This window comes from Callorhinus ursinus, unplaced genomic scaffold (genome assembly GCF_003265705.2).
Source record: "Callorhinus ursinus isolate GAN/ISIS: 27379988/994484 unplaced genomic scaffold, GSC_fseal_2.0 scaffold81, whole genome shotgun sequence".
Taxonomy (NCBI): Eukaryota; Metazoa; Chordata; class Mammalia; order Carnivora; family Otariidae; genus Callorhinus; species Callorhinus ursinus.
Window position 1 is genome coordinate 2,907,902 of NW_027397143.1, and position 12,175 is coordinate 2,920,076.

The 12,175-nt window shown below is 55.6% G+C and overlaps 1 protein-coding gene across 1 annotated transcript in view; it reads right to left on the bottom strand.

The window, feature by feature from the left end:
* Nucleotides 1-11,722, bottom strand: part of RASGEF1C (RasGEF domain family member 1C) — a 32,643-nt gene extending 20,921 nt beyond the window's left edge. The window contains exons 1-5 of the mRNA XM_025862679.2: nt 11,545-11,722; nt 11,266-11,388; nt 9,943-10,080; nt 4,059-4,259; nt 2,909-2,983 (exon numbers count right to left, since the gene is read on the bottom strand). Of these exons, the coding sequence (XP_025718464.1) occupies nt 2,909-2,983; nt 4,059-4,259; nt 9,943-10,080; nt 11,266-11,388; nt 11,545-11,721 (714 nt within the window). The 5' untranslated portion in view covers nt 11,722. The remainder of the gene's footprint in view (nt 1-2,908; nt 2,984-4,058; nt 4,260-9,942; nt 10,081-11,265; nt 11,389-11,544) is intronic.
* Between the last annotated feature and the right edge of the window lie 453 nt (nt 11,723-12,175).

Genomic DNA, 12,175 nt, shown 5'->3' on the forward strand with positions numbered 1-12,175 from the left:
GAGTGTGACTTCAGTACGTCCTCAAGGAGGTGAACTTTTCAATTTTATTGAACCTCATTCTTGGGATGCCTGGGTGGCTCAGTCGGTCAAGCGTCTGCCTTCAGCTCAGGTCATGATCCCAGGGTCCTGGGATCGAGTCCCGCATCGGGCTCCCTGCTCAGTGGGAAGCCCGCTTCTCCCTCTCCCTCCGCCTGCCACTCCCCCTGCTTGTGCTCTCTCTCTCTCTTTGGCAAATAAATAAATAAAAATCTTAAAAAAACGAATCTCAATCTTGTGCACATATCTTTTTGGTATTCTGTGGGATTGAGCAGTACACAAAAGCATTTCTGGGGCATACAGAAGTCAGGTTTGAGGAAAAACATTAGTGTGACTTGTAAGCAGAACTGGCCACTTTTCTCATGGAACGCCATTTCTACTCGAAAGAAGGACTGACCAACTATGGTTTTTTCAGACTTCAGTATTTGGTTGATATATTTTTTAAATTATTTATTTATATGAGAGAGGGAGTGAGCACGAACAGGGGGAGGGGCAGAGGGAGAGCTGAGCGCAGAGCTCGACATGGGGCTCGATCCCAGGATCCTGAGACCATGACCTGAGCTGAAGTCAGACACTTAACCGACTGAGCCACCAGGCACCCCAGTTGGTTTTTTCTTGAAAATCAACAAAATGAGCCTGTCACTTCAAGGAAGTAATTGATAGTATTTGTTGTCACTGATAAAATCCAAGGTTTCAAGAGAGAATTGGGAACTTATAAGACATGTATCCCCATCTGTGACCTTGACAGTGTCCCAATACCCAAGGGCTTTTTTGGAAGGGTGAGATCAGTAGTGATATTAGTGGATATGGTTTTAAAATATCATATAATGAAATGCACCAACATTTGGAAGATCTGCCTGGTTCAGAGAACTCATATTTTCCAAATGACCAACGTATGATGTTATAAAATCACACACGGGCAAAAGATCCATTAAGATGCAAGATGGACCAAGAGATTTTAATGCAACAGAGTACAGAAAGTCCACTGATACATTTTCAGATTCCAAATTGCAACTAATCTTAAAAAACACTACCACCTGCTGAGTTTTAGCATAGTATCAAAGAAAAATATTCACTTATCCGAAAATAATGTAAAATACTCTTCTCTTTTCCAACCACATATTTCTGAGAGGTTGGATTTTTCAACCCAAATAATGTATGTCAAGAGATTGAATGCAGAAGCAGATAAGAGAATCCAGCTGTCTTTTTGTTACATTGGTCATTAAAGAGATTTGTAAAAATACAGTAAAGCAGTATCACTCTTCCCAGTAATTTTTTCACTTTGGAAAATCTAGTTATTTCCATAAAATATGTTACCAATGTGAACATGTGATAGGTTATTATTGCTATTTTGAATAAATAAATATCTTTAAAAGTTATGGTTTTAATGGCTAATATGATGGATGTTGGTAGATACCATCTACATAACCAAAAGTTCTTTGGGGTCCTTGATAATTTTTAAGAGTATAAAGGTCCTGAGACCAAATCATTTGAGAACCGATGCCCTAGAAAAATACACACCGATGTACATGGAAACGTATAAGAATATTCATAGTAGCAGCATCTATAATAACAAGAGGCTGGAAACAACCACAAATGTTCATCGACCGTAGAGTGGGTGAAAAGAGGTCACGGGTCATCTCCGATGTACTTCACAATAAAAAAGTAATCCTTGGAGATGGCCAAAAACCAAAACCAAACATAAGAACAACTTGCTGAGAGTGGCCGAGTCTCCTTGCCACTCCAACCCCCGCCCTCAAGCCAGGGCTCCCAAGAGTACTCAGTATTCCTAGAGATTGCCTACACGCATGCGTTGTGCAAACAGGTATCACGCTCCCTCCTTTTGTTGTTACACAAATGGCCATATCCTCTTCATCACTGCTCTTCGCTCTAGATTTTTTTTTTTCTCTCTATAATGGATCTGGGTGATTATTCTCTACTTTTTAGCCTCTCTTATTCTTTGTAATAGATGCATAGCATTCCATGTGTGGACGTACTGTAATTTGTAATTGAGTCCCCGTGGGTGATAAGGTAGGTTGCTTCCAGCGTTTGGCCATAATAGCCACAGTATATCCTAAATATCTCTATGTATACATCTTTGTGTACACGAGTGTGTATATCCCCAGGATAAATTATTAGGCAGGTAAAGTTGAGGTCAAGGGTATACATTTCAAGCGTTGATACTATTGTGAACTGCACCCCCCAAAGCCGCCGTGCCAATCCCCCCCACCAGCCGTGTATGAAAGTGTGTCTCTCCCTATACACCCACGATGCTTTATCTTGGCTTATCCGAGAGGTGAAAACGCACTCATATTTAGTTGCTCTTATTTCATTACGCCAGAGGGCAGAAGACAACAATGTTTCCAGTTCTGATTTGAATTGCACCCGGCTGATAAGCACCAGGCACCCTACTGGTTGGGCTCTAACAGAGGAGGGACAAACCCGAAATTCCGTGTGTGGACCGGTCCACAGTCCGTGGCCCGGGGGCCACTGCACCAGTTAGGGGGAAGAGCGCGTCCTTAGCTTTCCTGGGCGGCGCGCAGTAGCGCGCGCGCTACCCCGGGTGGCCGCTGGAGGGCACCAGCGCCCACCGAAACGCGCTGGGAGAGCTTGGGGGTTTGGAGAGCGCCTGGGGCGCGCTCCGCTCTCCTCCGCACCCCGGTCCTCTGTTCCGCGCCCAGCCCCGCCCTCCGCCCTCGCTGGGTGGGTGGCCGGCCGGCTTCCCCAGGACTCGGGGCTGTTGGGCTGGAGGGGTACGGGGTGGACGCAGCCCCTGAAAGCCCATCTGCTCTGCTCCGGGCCCCTCCGAATTCCCCAGAGGGGCCAGTGGGCGGGGGTCGCGGATGGGACAGCCTGTCCAAGGGCCTTCTACCTTTGTGCTGGCCAAAGGGTCCTTGTTCACAAAAGCCTGGACAAACTCCTCAGGCCCGATGTGCCGCAGCCGTTCCTGCACCAGAAGGGAGAAGAGGAGTTGGGAAAGGGGGCAGGTGCCGGGCAGGGCCAGTGCCCACCCGGGGCCTGGCATGGTGCTCCTGCGGGCTCCCTGCCTCTCAGGACGGTCTCTGGACACCTGCCCTTCTCACTAGGGCTCCACACCCCCATTCTGGGTTGTCACAGAGCTTGAAACCATCCTGAAGGAGGCACCCCTCTTTTCCCATGCCCAGGGGCTGCCGAAGTTCATGGGGGGCAGGAGGCAAGGTCCCCACAGGGTGTGCTTGGGAGGGGTTATACCCAGGAAACCAGGCTCAAAACTGGGTCATTGAAATGACCTGCTCCCTCCGGGGGAGGTCTGAGTCAGAATCAAATTCTGGCTCTGTTCTTTCTGCTGTGTGACTTCAGGCAAGTCTCTTAGCCTCTCTGGACCTTAGTTTCCTCATTGGTGCAAAGGGAATCATAATAGCACCTCCCTGGCTGGGTGTGGGAAGATGGAATGAGATGGTGCACATTAAGTTCTGAGTATAGTGCCAGAAAGTAAGGGAGCCATAAATGGGGGAGGATTTAAAAGAGAAGAAACCTACTCCCCCACCTCCCGTCTCTCTGGGGCAGCCCCTTGGCCCCTCTGCATCTACAAGGAACCCAACATGCTGGAGGCTAGGCTGGGGTGTCCCCTTCACACGCAGGAAGGCCTACCTGCACTTCTCTGGAAGGCTATGGTGGATGCAGTGTGTCTGTGAGTCCTGGATGGGGAAACTGAGGCCCTGGCAGGGAAGGCACTAGTGGCAGGAAGCTCACACGGCAGGTGGTGCCAGAGCCAGCATTTGAACCCAGTTCCTCTGTCCCGGGCCCAGACTCTCAGGCAGGCCAAGGGGTCCAAGCCGGGCAGGCCTAGCATGTCCAGCCCTCCCGCTGGAATGGCGAGAGACTGTTCCAGAGCCAGGGCGTCCTGGAGGTGCCCGGCTGGCCCTGCTGGGACAAGCTCGAGCCCTGGGTGATGCAGACACAAGGCGGGGGGCCGGGGATGGCCGGTTCTCAGTTGTTCCCCGGCTCTGGGTCTGGCTAGAGGATGGCACAGGCCTGCTCACCAGCTCCACGTGGGTCAGCTGCTGGGCCAGAGTGTAGGGGTCACTGCAGACGCCGAGGAGCTCCCGGTGGATGGAGGCCGGCGGCTTGGTCCTGTAGGAGATGGGCTTGTCGGCACCGAGCAGGCCTTCCGGGCCCTGGCCTTGAGCGGCCAGCTTCTGGTGCAGAGCCTGCAGGAGCTGGTGCATCCTCTTTCGGTATGCCTGGAGGGACAAGAAAGAGAGGAGCGCATGCCTGAGCGTGTCTAGCATCTGAGGCTCTGGGCCGGCCGGGGTGTGAGCGATGGCGGGCAGTGCCCGTCCCTGTCCCCACCCTGGGCACATGGATAAAGTGTCTCACTGCACAGCTCAGACAGACGCATGCTTGCTTTGGGCTGCCCTGGATGGGGTGCAGGGAAGAAAGGTCATGATGCCCACCCCCCCCCAAGGTGATTCAGGCCCCACAAGCCGAGGGAGCTGGCCCCGGAGCAGGGGTGGGTGTCTGGGACCTGGCGTCCAGGCAACAATGAGCCATCAGGCAGGCGGGTGGGGTGCCTGCGGGCCCAGAGGCCTGGGAGGATGGTGGGTGGTCAGTAGTCAGATAGAAGATGTGTGCTCTCTTCATGCTACTTTGAAACACACAGATCCAGCAGCATTTTGCAGGTGGGGCATCTGGCTAGCTAGGCCGAGTGTGCACAGGAGGCTTCACACTTCCTTAAGTCTGACAGGGCTCCTGGGGGCTGTTGAGGTCCAGCATTGTTGGTGCCCAGAGCTCTGGTGACCGAGTCGGCATCCACCTGCCGCTCAAAGAAGTGCTATTCTCTCAAGTGGCCATGGGCAGAGGCCTCAGGACACGGGAATCAGGACAGGAGACTGCTAATCCTACCCAAACCCGAACCCTAGCTCTTGCTCCCAGAGCCGTGGGGCCAAGCCCACTGCTGAGCAGGACGGTATGTGGGTAAACTGAGGTCCAACTCTTCCGTCCATTGCCTGCAGAAGGAACAGCCCCTCTCAGCTCTGTGGGGTCCAAGAGTGTGGTCGGCACGCTGCCAGTCAGGTCTTCACTTGCATGCTGGGAAACTAGGGAGCTGGGTCCATCCTGTGAGCTCTGACACCTGCACCGGCCCCCCCATCTCTCTCCTCACTCAGCCTGTCAGGAAAGCCCGGGGCCATGTCTCAGGCTGGGTCTGTCTCCGGTTCCTCCTGCCTCGGGCTCTTGGCAGGCTCGTCCGCACCGTCCTTCCGTGCTGGGTGCTGGAGATCCCTCCCATCTCCTCTGGCCCCCTCTTCCCCTTCAGTCTGTCCCTTGGTCCTGGGTAAGCTGGGTCCTGTCCAGAGTGTCACTCAGTGTTTGTGTGGACAACATCCATCTTACACATGCAGCTTCTTCTCGGATCTGCAAAGCCACATGGCCAAGGGGCCACCTCGACCCAATGTGTGTGAGTGGCCGTCTCGCCCCCCTTGCCCAGAGCTGCCTTCTCTGTCCACATCCCTGTCTCAGCCACTGGAGCACCTGTGTCCTGCGCACAGGCCAGCGGCCATCCTCAAGCCCCCCTCTCCCGCACACCCCTCCTGGCCATCACCGATTCTGCTTTCTGCGATTTCCATGCTTTGTCTCTGTGCTGCAGGTCCTTGGAGGGCCCCCCTGCATCCACGCCGGCCTCTCTCCACTCCACTCTGCAGTCTGTTGAAAATGCACGTCTAACCTCTGCATCCCCCTTCTTTAAAATGCCCCAGTGCCTTTGCAAAGACAGAAGCCCCGCGGGGCTTGAGGGTCCTGAGGTCAGCTCTGGCTACACTTGATGGCCTCCACATGGCCCCTGTCCCCCTCCTTCACCCCTTTGGCCTCTTCCCCACCCCTCACCCCGAGATCCCAGGAGGGCCTGTGCAGCCTTCTCTCTCCTGCACGTTCTTCTCATGCTTGTGACCTCAGAGCACCGGGCTTCCTTCACACCCTTGGCCAAGCCTCAATCGGGGGATTGTGCATCTCCTCTCTCTGCACTACCAGCTCCACGAAGATTACACCGGATCACTCTTTGCTCGTCCCCAGCATGAAGGACTTGGGAGGGGCTCACACACATGTGCCGACTGGAGGAACATGGCCTTCACCTGCTTCTAGCTGCTGGTCAGCCTCGCCGGTGTAGACTGCGGAGCCCTCCTGAGGCCAAGGGCTCAGCGTGTCTGTGCCTAGAGTTTGATAGAACCACGGGCTTATGCTATTTTATAAAATATGCAGATGATTTCTCAAGACTTGTTTCTACTGAACCAATATATTCGCTCCCAGTGATGATCCTTTTCTGCTTGCTAATTCCTTTAGAATTCACCCAGCGGTGTTAACCTCAAGTTCATCTGTTGGTTCTTTCCCGAATCTTCTGCACCCCTCTGAATAGGGGGATGGTGTGTGCTGGTTCTTCTCTCATGATTCCTACACCCTTGTACATAGGTACGTCTGAGCAGACCCAGAGACCCAGCTCTGAGAATGTTGAGGCTGTCCCTTGTCCCTGTCAGGAAGGCACATTCCAAGCACGGAGGGCTCCACCCCTCATAGCCTGCCCGATGCCATCCATTTCCACGGAGCCACCTGCCGTGTACATGGACCCGGGTTTTAAGTACAGAGGTCGTCCAAGGGTGAAGGTTGTGGCTCTCCAGGTGCCTCCTGGCCATTCATGGTTAGAACTCATCTCTGACTGGACAGTCAGGGGCCTCTGTTCTTCAGACTTCTTGAAAAATCCCACCTGAGCCAGCCCAGGGTGACTTGCAATGGGCTCAGCCCACCCTGCAGAGGCAGGGGCTCTGCACCTGCCACCAGTTTTTTCTCTGTGTTAGCTTTCCACTCCCTGCCCCCATGGGTGGGGGGTGGCGGTGGGGGGAGCCTCTGAGGGCAGCAGGGTGAGCCCAGCAGATAGTCATGGGAATGGGAAAGCAAGGCCACCCCCGGGAGGGCCCGTGGCATCAGCTTCCTCTGCAGCCGCCCCGGCGGGTGTGGCCAGGGCACACGTGTCCCGTCCTCTCTCCTTTACTGGAGCTGTGGCCTCTGGGCCTCCCCTGGCTTCCCCCTCAGCCTCAGCACTGGCCTTCCTGAGCCAAAACTGCTGAGTCCAGCCTACGGGTAGCCCCTCCCAGGCAGGGTCCCCTGGCTAGCACGAGCTGGCCCCAAGCACGTATCTTGATGCAGTGGCCACGTGCAGTCATGGAGAAGGGCCTTTCCCGCTCCTCTCTGGACTTTTGTTCCCAGATGCTGAGAGGTGGCGGGCAGTGCAGGGACATCATGAGGGTTCGGGAGAGGGAACAGCACGTAAGAGGAAGTGTCCCCTTTCACGGCCCTCTGATGGGGAAGCCCCCTTGGCCCTGGCCCTGTGCTGTTTCCTCTTCTTCCCTGAGCCACACTGTTATCTCACAGCCCTTATTACCCTCCCTCTTTATAGAAAGACATTGAGGGCTCAGAGAGGTTAAGGAACCGGCCCAAAGACACACAGCTCTGAGAACAGTCGTGTTCATTTCACTGACTTGGGCACCACACTTTACATCATTTGATTCGGTCCCTGTGTGAGAAACCTTTTACAGGAAAATGCTGAAATATTCTTGGAGCTACAGGTATAATGGTTAAAAATAATTTGGAGGGAGGGGGAAATGGGTGGAGGGAGAGAAGAAGTGAATTTGGCAAAATGTTGATAATTGTCGAGCCTAGGTGATGAATACATGGGAGCTCAGGGCGGTTATTCTCTGTGTTTGTGTATGCTTGAAATGTTCCACAATAAAAACTCCATACAAGTTAAAAATAAGCCCCACATCCCCTGAATTTTGGAAATAATTCGTTCCCCGTCATAGTTCACCAAGTGCCGAAATAAGAACACACGTGACTTCAGGGACTCTTCACTGCAAACTTGTGTGGTGGGTGACGATTATCCTCTGTTTTGCTGATAAAGAGACTGAAGCTCAGAGAGGTGAAGCACCTTGCCCGAGGTCACACAGCTGTGGTTTCTGAGCCAGGGTCTGAGTGGGCTCAGGCGGTCTGATCCAGACCCTATGCTCTGAGTCCTACCGTGGCCCTGCCTGGTCAGACGGGTCGCCAGCTCCTTTCTGGGCCGAGCCCTTGTGCTCTGTGCTGGGAGGGGAAGCAACCCATGGTCCACCTGCAGCCTCCAGGGGAGGGGAGGCAGCACCCAGAGGCCATGCCCTTTGGAGCGGCTGCTCTCTGGGCAAGGGCAACTCTGGATCTCAAAGACACAAGGAAGCACCCCCATTTCAGCCCACACTGCTCACCACACCTAATTGGATCCCAAGGCAAGGAATGAGAATGTCTCAGGTGAATTATGTCTGCCCCCAAAACCTACACCTGGTGGATGGCTGCTCTCGACAGCCATTCTTAGGCCTCACTCATTTCTCATCCACGGGGTGGTTAGAAAAGATTTCCCAGCACAGCCCTGGTGGCAGGCCTGACAGCTTCTCAGGGGAGGAAGCCCTGTTTCCCTAGGAAGCCAGCCCAGGACTTACACCCATCCCCCCACTGCAGCTGGAAGGACAGGGTCTGCCTTGGAAATGGCTGCACCAATGGCAGAGGCAGGCCTGACAAGGGTGGATGATTCTGTCTTGTCAGTGGTTCAGATCTTATTCTGCTGAAGACCTCCTCGGGAGAGGGGGCTGAAGCAGGAGACTGGACTCTCATCCCCCTGCATACCCTCCACTGCATCCATCCATCCATCCATTCATCCATCCACCTACCCACCCTCAAATCCTCTCATACATCCATCTTTCCACCCCCCAACCTACCCATCAATCCGTCCACATTCACTCACACTCAAAATCCATCTGCATATCAGAATACCCAACATCTATCTTACCCCCTCCACCATCCACCAAGGTAGCAACTATCTAACCATCAAGCCAGCCAGAATCTCCCTCCCAGCTTGTACCAACCCCTCCTAACTCATCCAATTGTTGAGCCTTCTCTGACCCCACTTCCTGCTGCATCCTAAGCCAAGTGTCAGGATCCCCAGATGGATTAGGAGGTGCAGAGGAGGAGGAGGAGAGGACTCTCATCTCACCGAGCCCTCAGAGTGGCTAAGTCACTTGTCTGCCATGTGACGCGGCCCACAGGCAAGGTCTCCCTCTCTGCTTTATGGCTCCCTATTGCCCATTCTGCCTTGGCGGTTTTCACTGGTTTCACAAGCACTGGGCTCTGCCATGTCCAGACCCACTTCGAGGCACATGACTAGCTACCAGCTTGCCACATGCAGTCTCCTCCCAGGGCAACTGACCCGCATTCCCCCCAACGTTCTCTCCTAGGGAAAGCAGCAGCATGCTGGCCACAGAATCACTCTGGAGATTCCGATGAGCCTGCCCCTTCCAAGTGTACCAGGAGACCTCCCTCCCCTTTGCAGGGTCCTTCTCTGTATTCTGACCCTAATCCTGAGAGGTGGGGATTTCTGTCCCCCTTTTACCTTTAAGTGTCTTCCCCAGAATAATGAAGCTGGGAGAACAGGGCAGGGTGTGGGGTGCCTGATGCCCACCCCACTGGCTGCCTTCCAAGCCACAAGGGCTGCCTTTACCTTGGGATGTGGTTTTAGCCACAGGGGGCCCTCCTTCCTCCTCTGCCCCAACCAGGGCCCTCCAGGCCAGCCTAATGGGTCACTGACCGTGAGGGGGTCTTTCCTCACCTGCCATCTGATGCCGTATATGAACGCAAGACAGGAGAGAGGTCAAGAGACCGGACCTGGAACCAGAGGCCTGGTTTCCCGGCCAGCTCTGCAGGGCCTGATTTCCCGATGGGGCAGAAAGGGGCTGATTTTAGAGGGGCTGCAGTGTACATATGGGGGGATGAGGGCCCTGAGGTTGGCCCCAGGAACAGGCTCAGGTCCCGGGTGTAAGGGTGCAGACAGGGCGTAGGACTTGGGTTCGGCTTGCCTACCTCGTCACAGGGGGCAATGCGGCCCATCACGTCCTTCAGGTGCCCGATGGTCGACTCCTCCTGGAAGTCCCGCGGGAATGTCTCCGTCCATTCGGCCAACAGCTGGAGCAGTTTGGGGCCAAACTTCCGGACCCGGGCCTGCAAGGCAAACCAAGGAGCGTCTGCACAAGGTGAAGGAGCCCCATCAGCCGCTGCATCAGCCACGCACTGCGCATGCTCTGCTGGGGTCGAGCTACCCCGGCAGCGCCCCTGGTGGCCAAGGGTGGTGTGCCTCGTGCCTTCCCTGTGTCAAGTGATAGGGATGGGGGCTGACCACAGGGGAACAGAGGGGGACAGACACACGTGTGGCGCAGGATCCTCTGTTGTTTTTGCCTGTTGGGCATCCTACCTCCCTCTCTGTGGTGATAACATCTCAGTTTGCTTTGGGGGTTTCCGTCTCCCTCATTCCTCGCCCTTGGGGTTCAGAGGCAGCTTACCTCGCCTCAGGCCCCCTGGCAGGGGCCCAGATCAGTGCTGGCCAATGAGAACGTGGTACAGCCCCATCATGCACACTGATTGGCTCACAGATGGGCCTGTCGCCTAAGCTAAGCCAATGAGATTGGGACTTTCCTTGGGACCCATTTAGAGCGCCGCTCGCTGTTTCCACTGGAATTGGGAAGAGTAGATGGCGAGCCTGGAGTGGCAAAGGCCACCTGTCACTGGGCAGGGAGACCCTGCCTGAGTGTGGGTGGGGCTGGCCCCGAGGAAAACGGAGCAGAGGGTCGGAGGGAGAAAGAACTCGTTTCCATGGGGGTCATTGGAGCCCCGGGAGCCAGTGGTACTTGAGACATCGCAGTTGCATGAGCCAGCAAGTCCCTTTGTCTTAGGCCAGTTGTAGTTGGGCTTCTATCACTATAGCACCAGAGCCCGATGGACACACCTATAAATAGTCACAGCCCGCGGGATCTGGCCGGGGACGGAGGAAGGCTAAGCCATCAGCAGACCCCACAGGGGGAGGATGGGACGGAGTGTGCTGAGGGCAGAAAGCCCAGCAGATGCCGCAGGGCCATCCCAGGTGGCAAGAGTCCTACTGATGGGGCTCTGGGGGCCCGGGTCTGGGCGTGCTGTGAGCTCAGGGCCTCCCACAGGGCAGTGGGAAACAGCACCTGGTTAAAGGTTCCAACTCTGTCCCTTCTAGCTCTGGGCCTCAGACAAGTCAGAAAGCCCCTGTGGGTTTCGGCTCAGGAGCATGGGGGACAGTGACCGCCACTCCAAGAGGTCAACGCATAAGGGCATGTCAGGGGAGTGCCTGTGTCCTGGGAGGCCCCCTGCCCTGGCCCTCACCTTGTCCAGCACGGGCTGGTCCAGTTGCTGTTGCTCAATGCACAGGTGGCAGACGCGGGCCAGGAGCTCCCGGGGCTCGATGAAGAGGCGGGCGCTCAGGAGGAAGGTGAAGATGTAGGCTTTCTGGCGGGACACAGAGAAAAGCAGCATGTGCTCACAAAGGCATGGCAGGGCTGTGCCCTCAGATCCAAGACCAGCCCCAGCCCTAGTGTGTCCCCCATGCGTGGGGGAAGAGAGCCCACTCTGATGCCCCTCCTCCCCGCTGCGTGGGTCACCCACCTCGGGGTAGTAGTCAGTCGTGGGCACCAGGTGCTGGATCAGGGTGTCCAGGGAGGCTGACGAGGGAGCCCCATCCAGGAGGGGCTGCCCGGCCTGCTCGCCATCCGTGGGCTCGGCGGGGGGTGTACCAGGGCTGCCGGGGGTGACCATGTCGGAGGCGCTCAGTGTCCGGGGCATGCCTATCTGCAGTAAAAGGAGTAGTTGAGGCACACCTGGGCTGGGGCCCGTCGGTCCTCTGGGCGCCTGGCTGGGTGGGCCCTGCCTCGTCCAGGAACTTCGGTGCCCATCACTTCCTGGGAGGGCTGCCAGGGATCCCTACCCCCCAGCACAGCATCCCTCAGGAACCAACCCTCCTCCACTCTTGGTCCAAGCCACTTAGGGACTGACTCTTTCCGCTCCTACCCCCAGGCAAGGTTATTTTTGACACGGCTTAGACCGCAATTCGCATATTGCCTCTGCCTGTGGCCACAAAGACTATTAGTTCAGGGATGGGCCTGATCCAAACTGGAGGGCTCAGGTGGGATCCCAGAACATCTGCGGTGCTCAGAAGCTCTCCTCCCCGCCCCCCCGCTGGGACCATCGTGGCTCACCAAGCGCCAGGGAAGTGGGCCCATTCCTGAGTTCTTCGGGT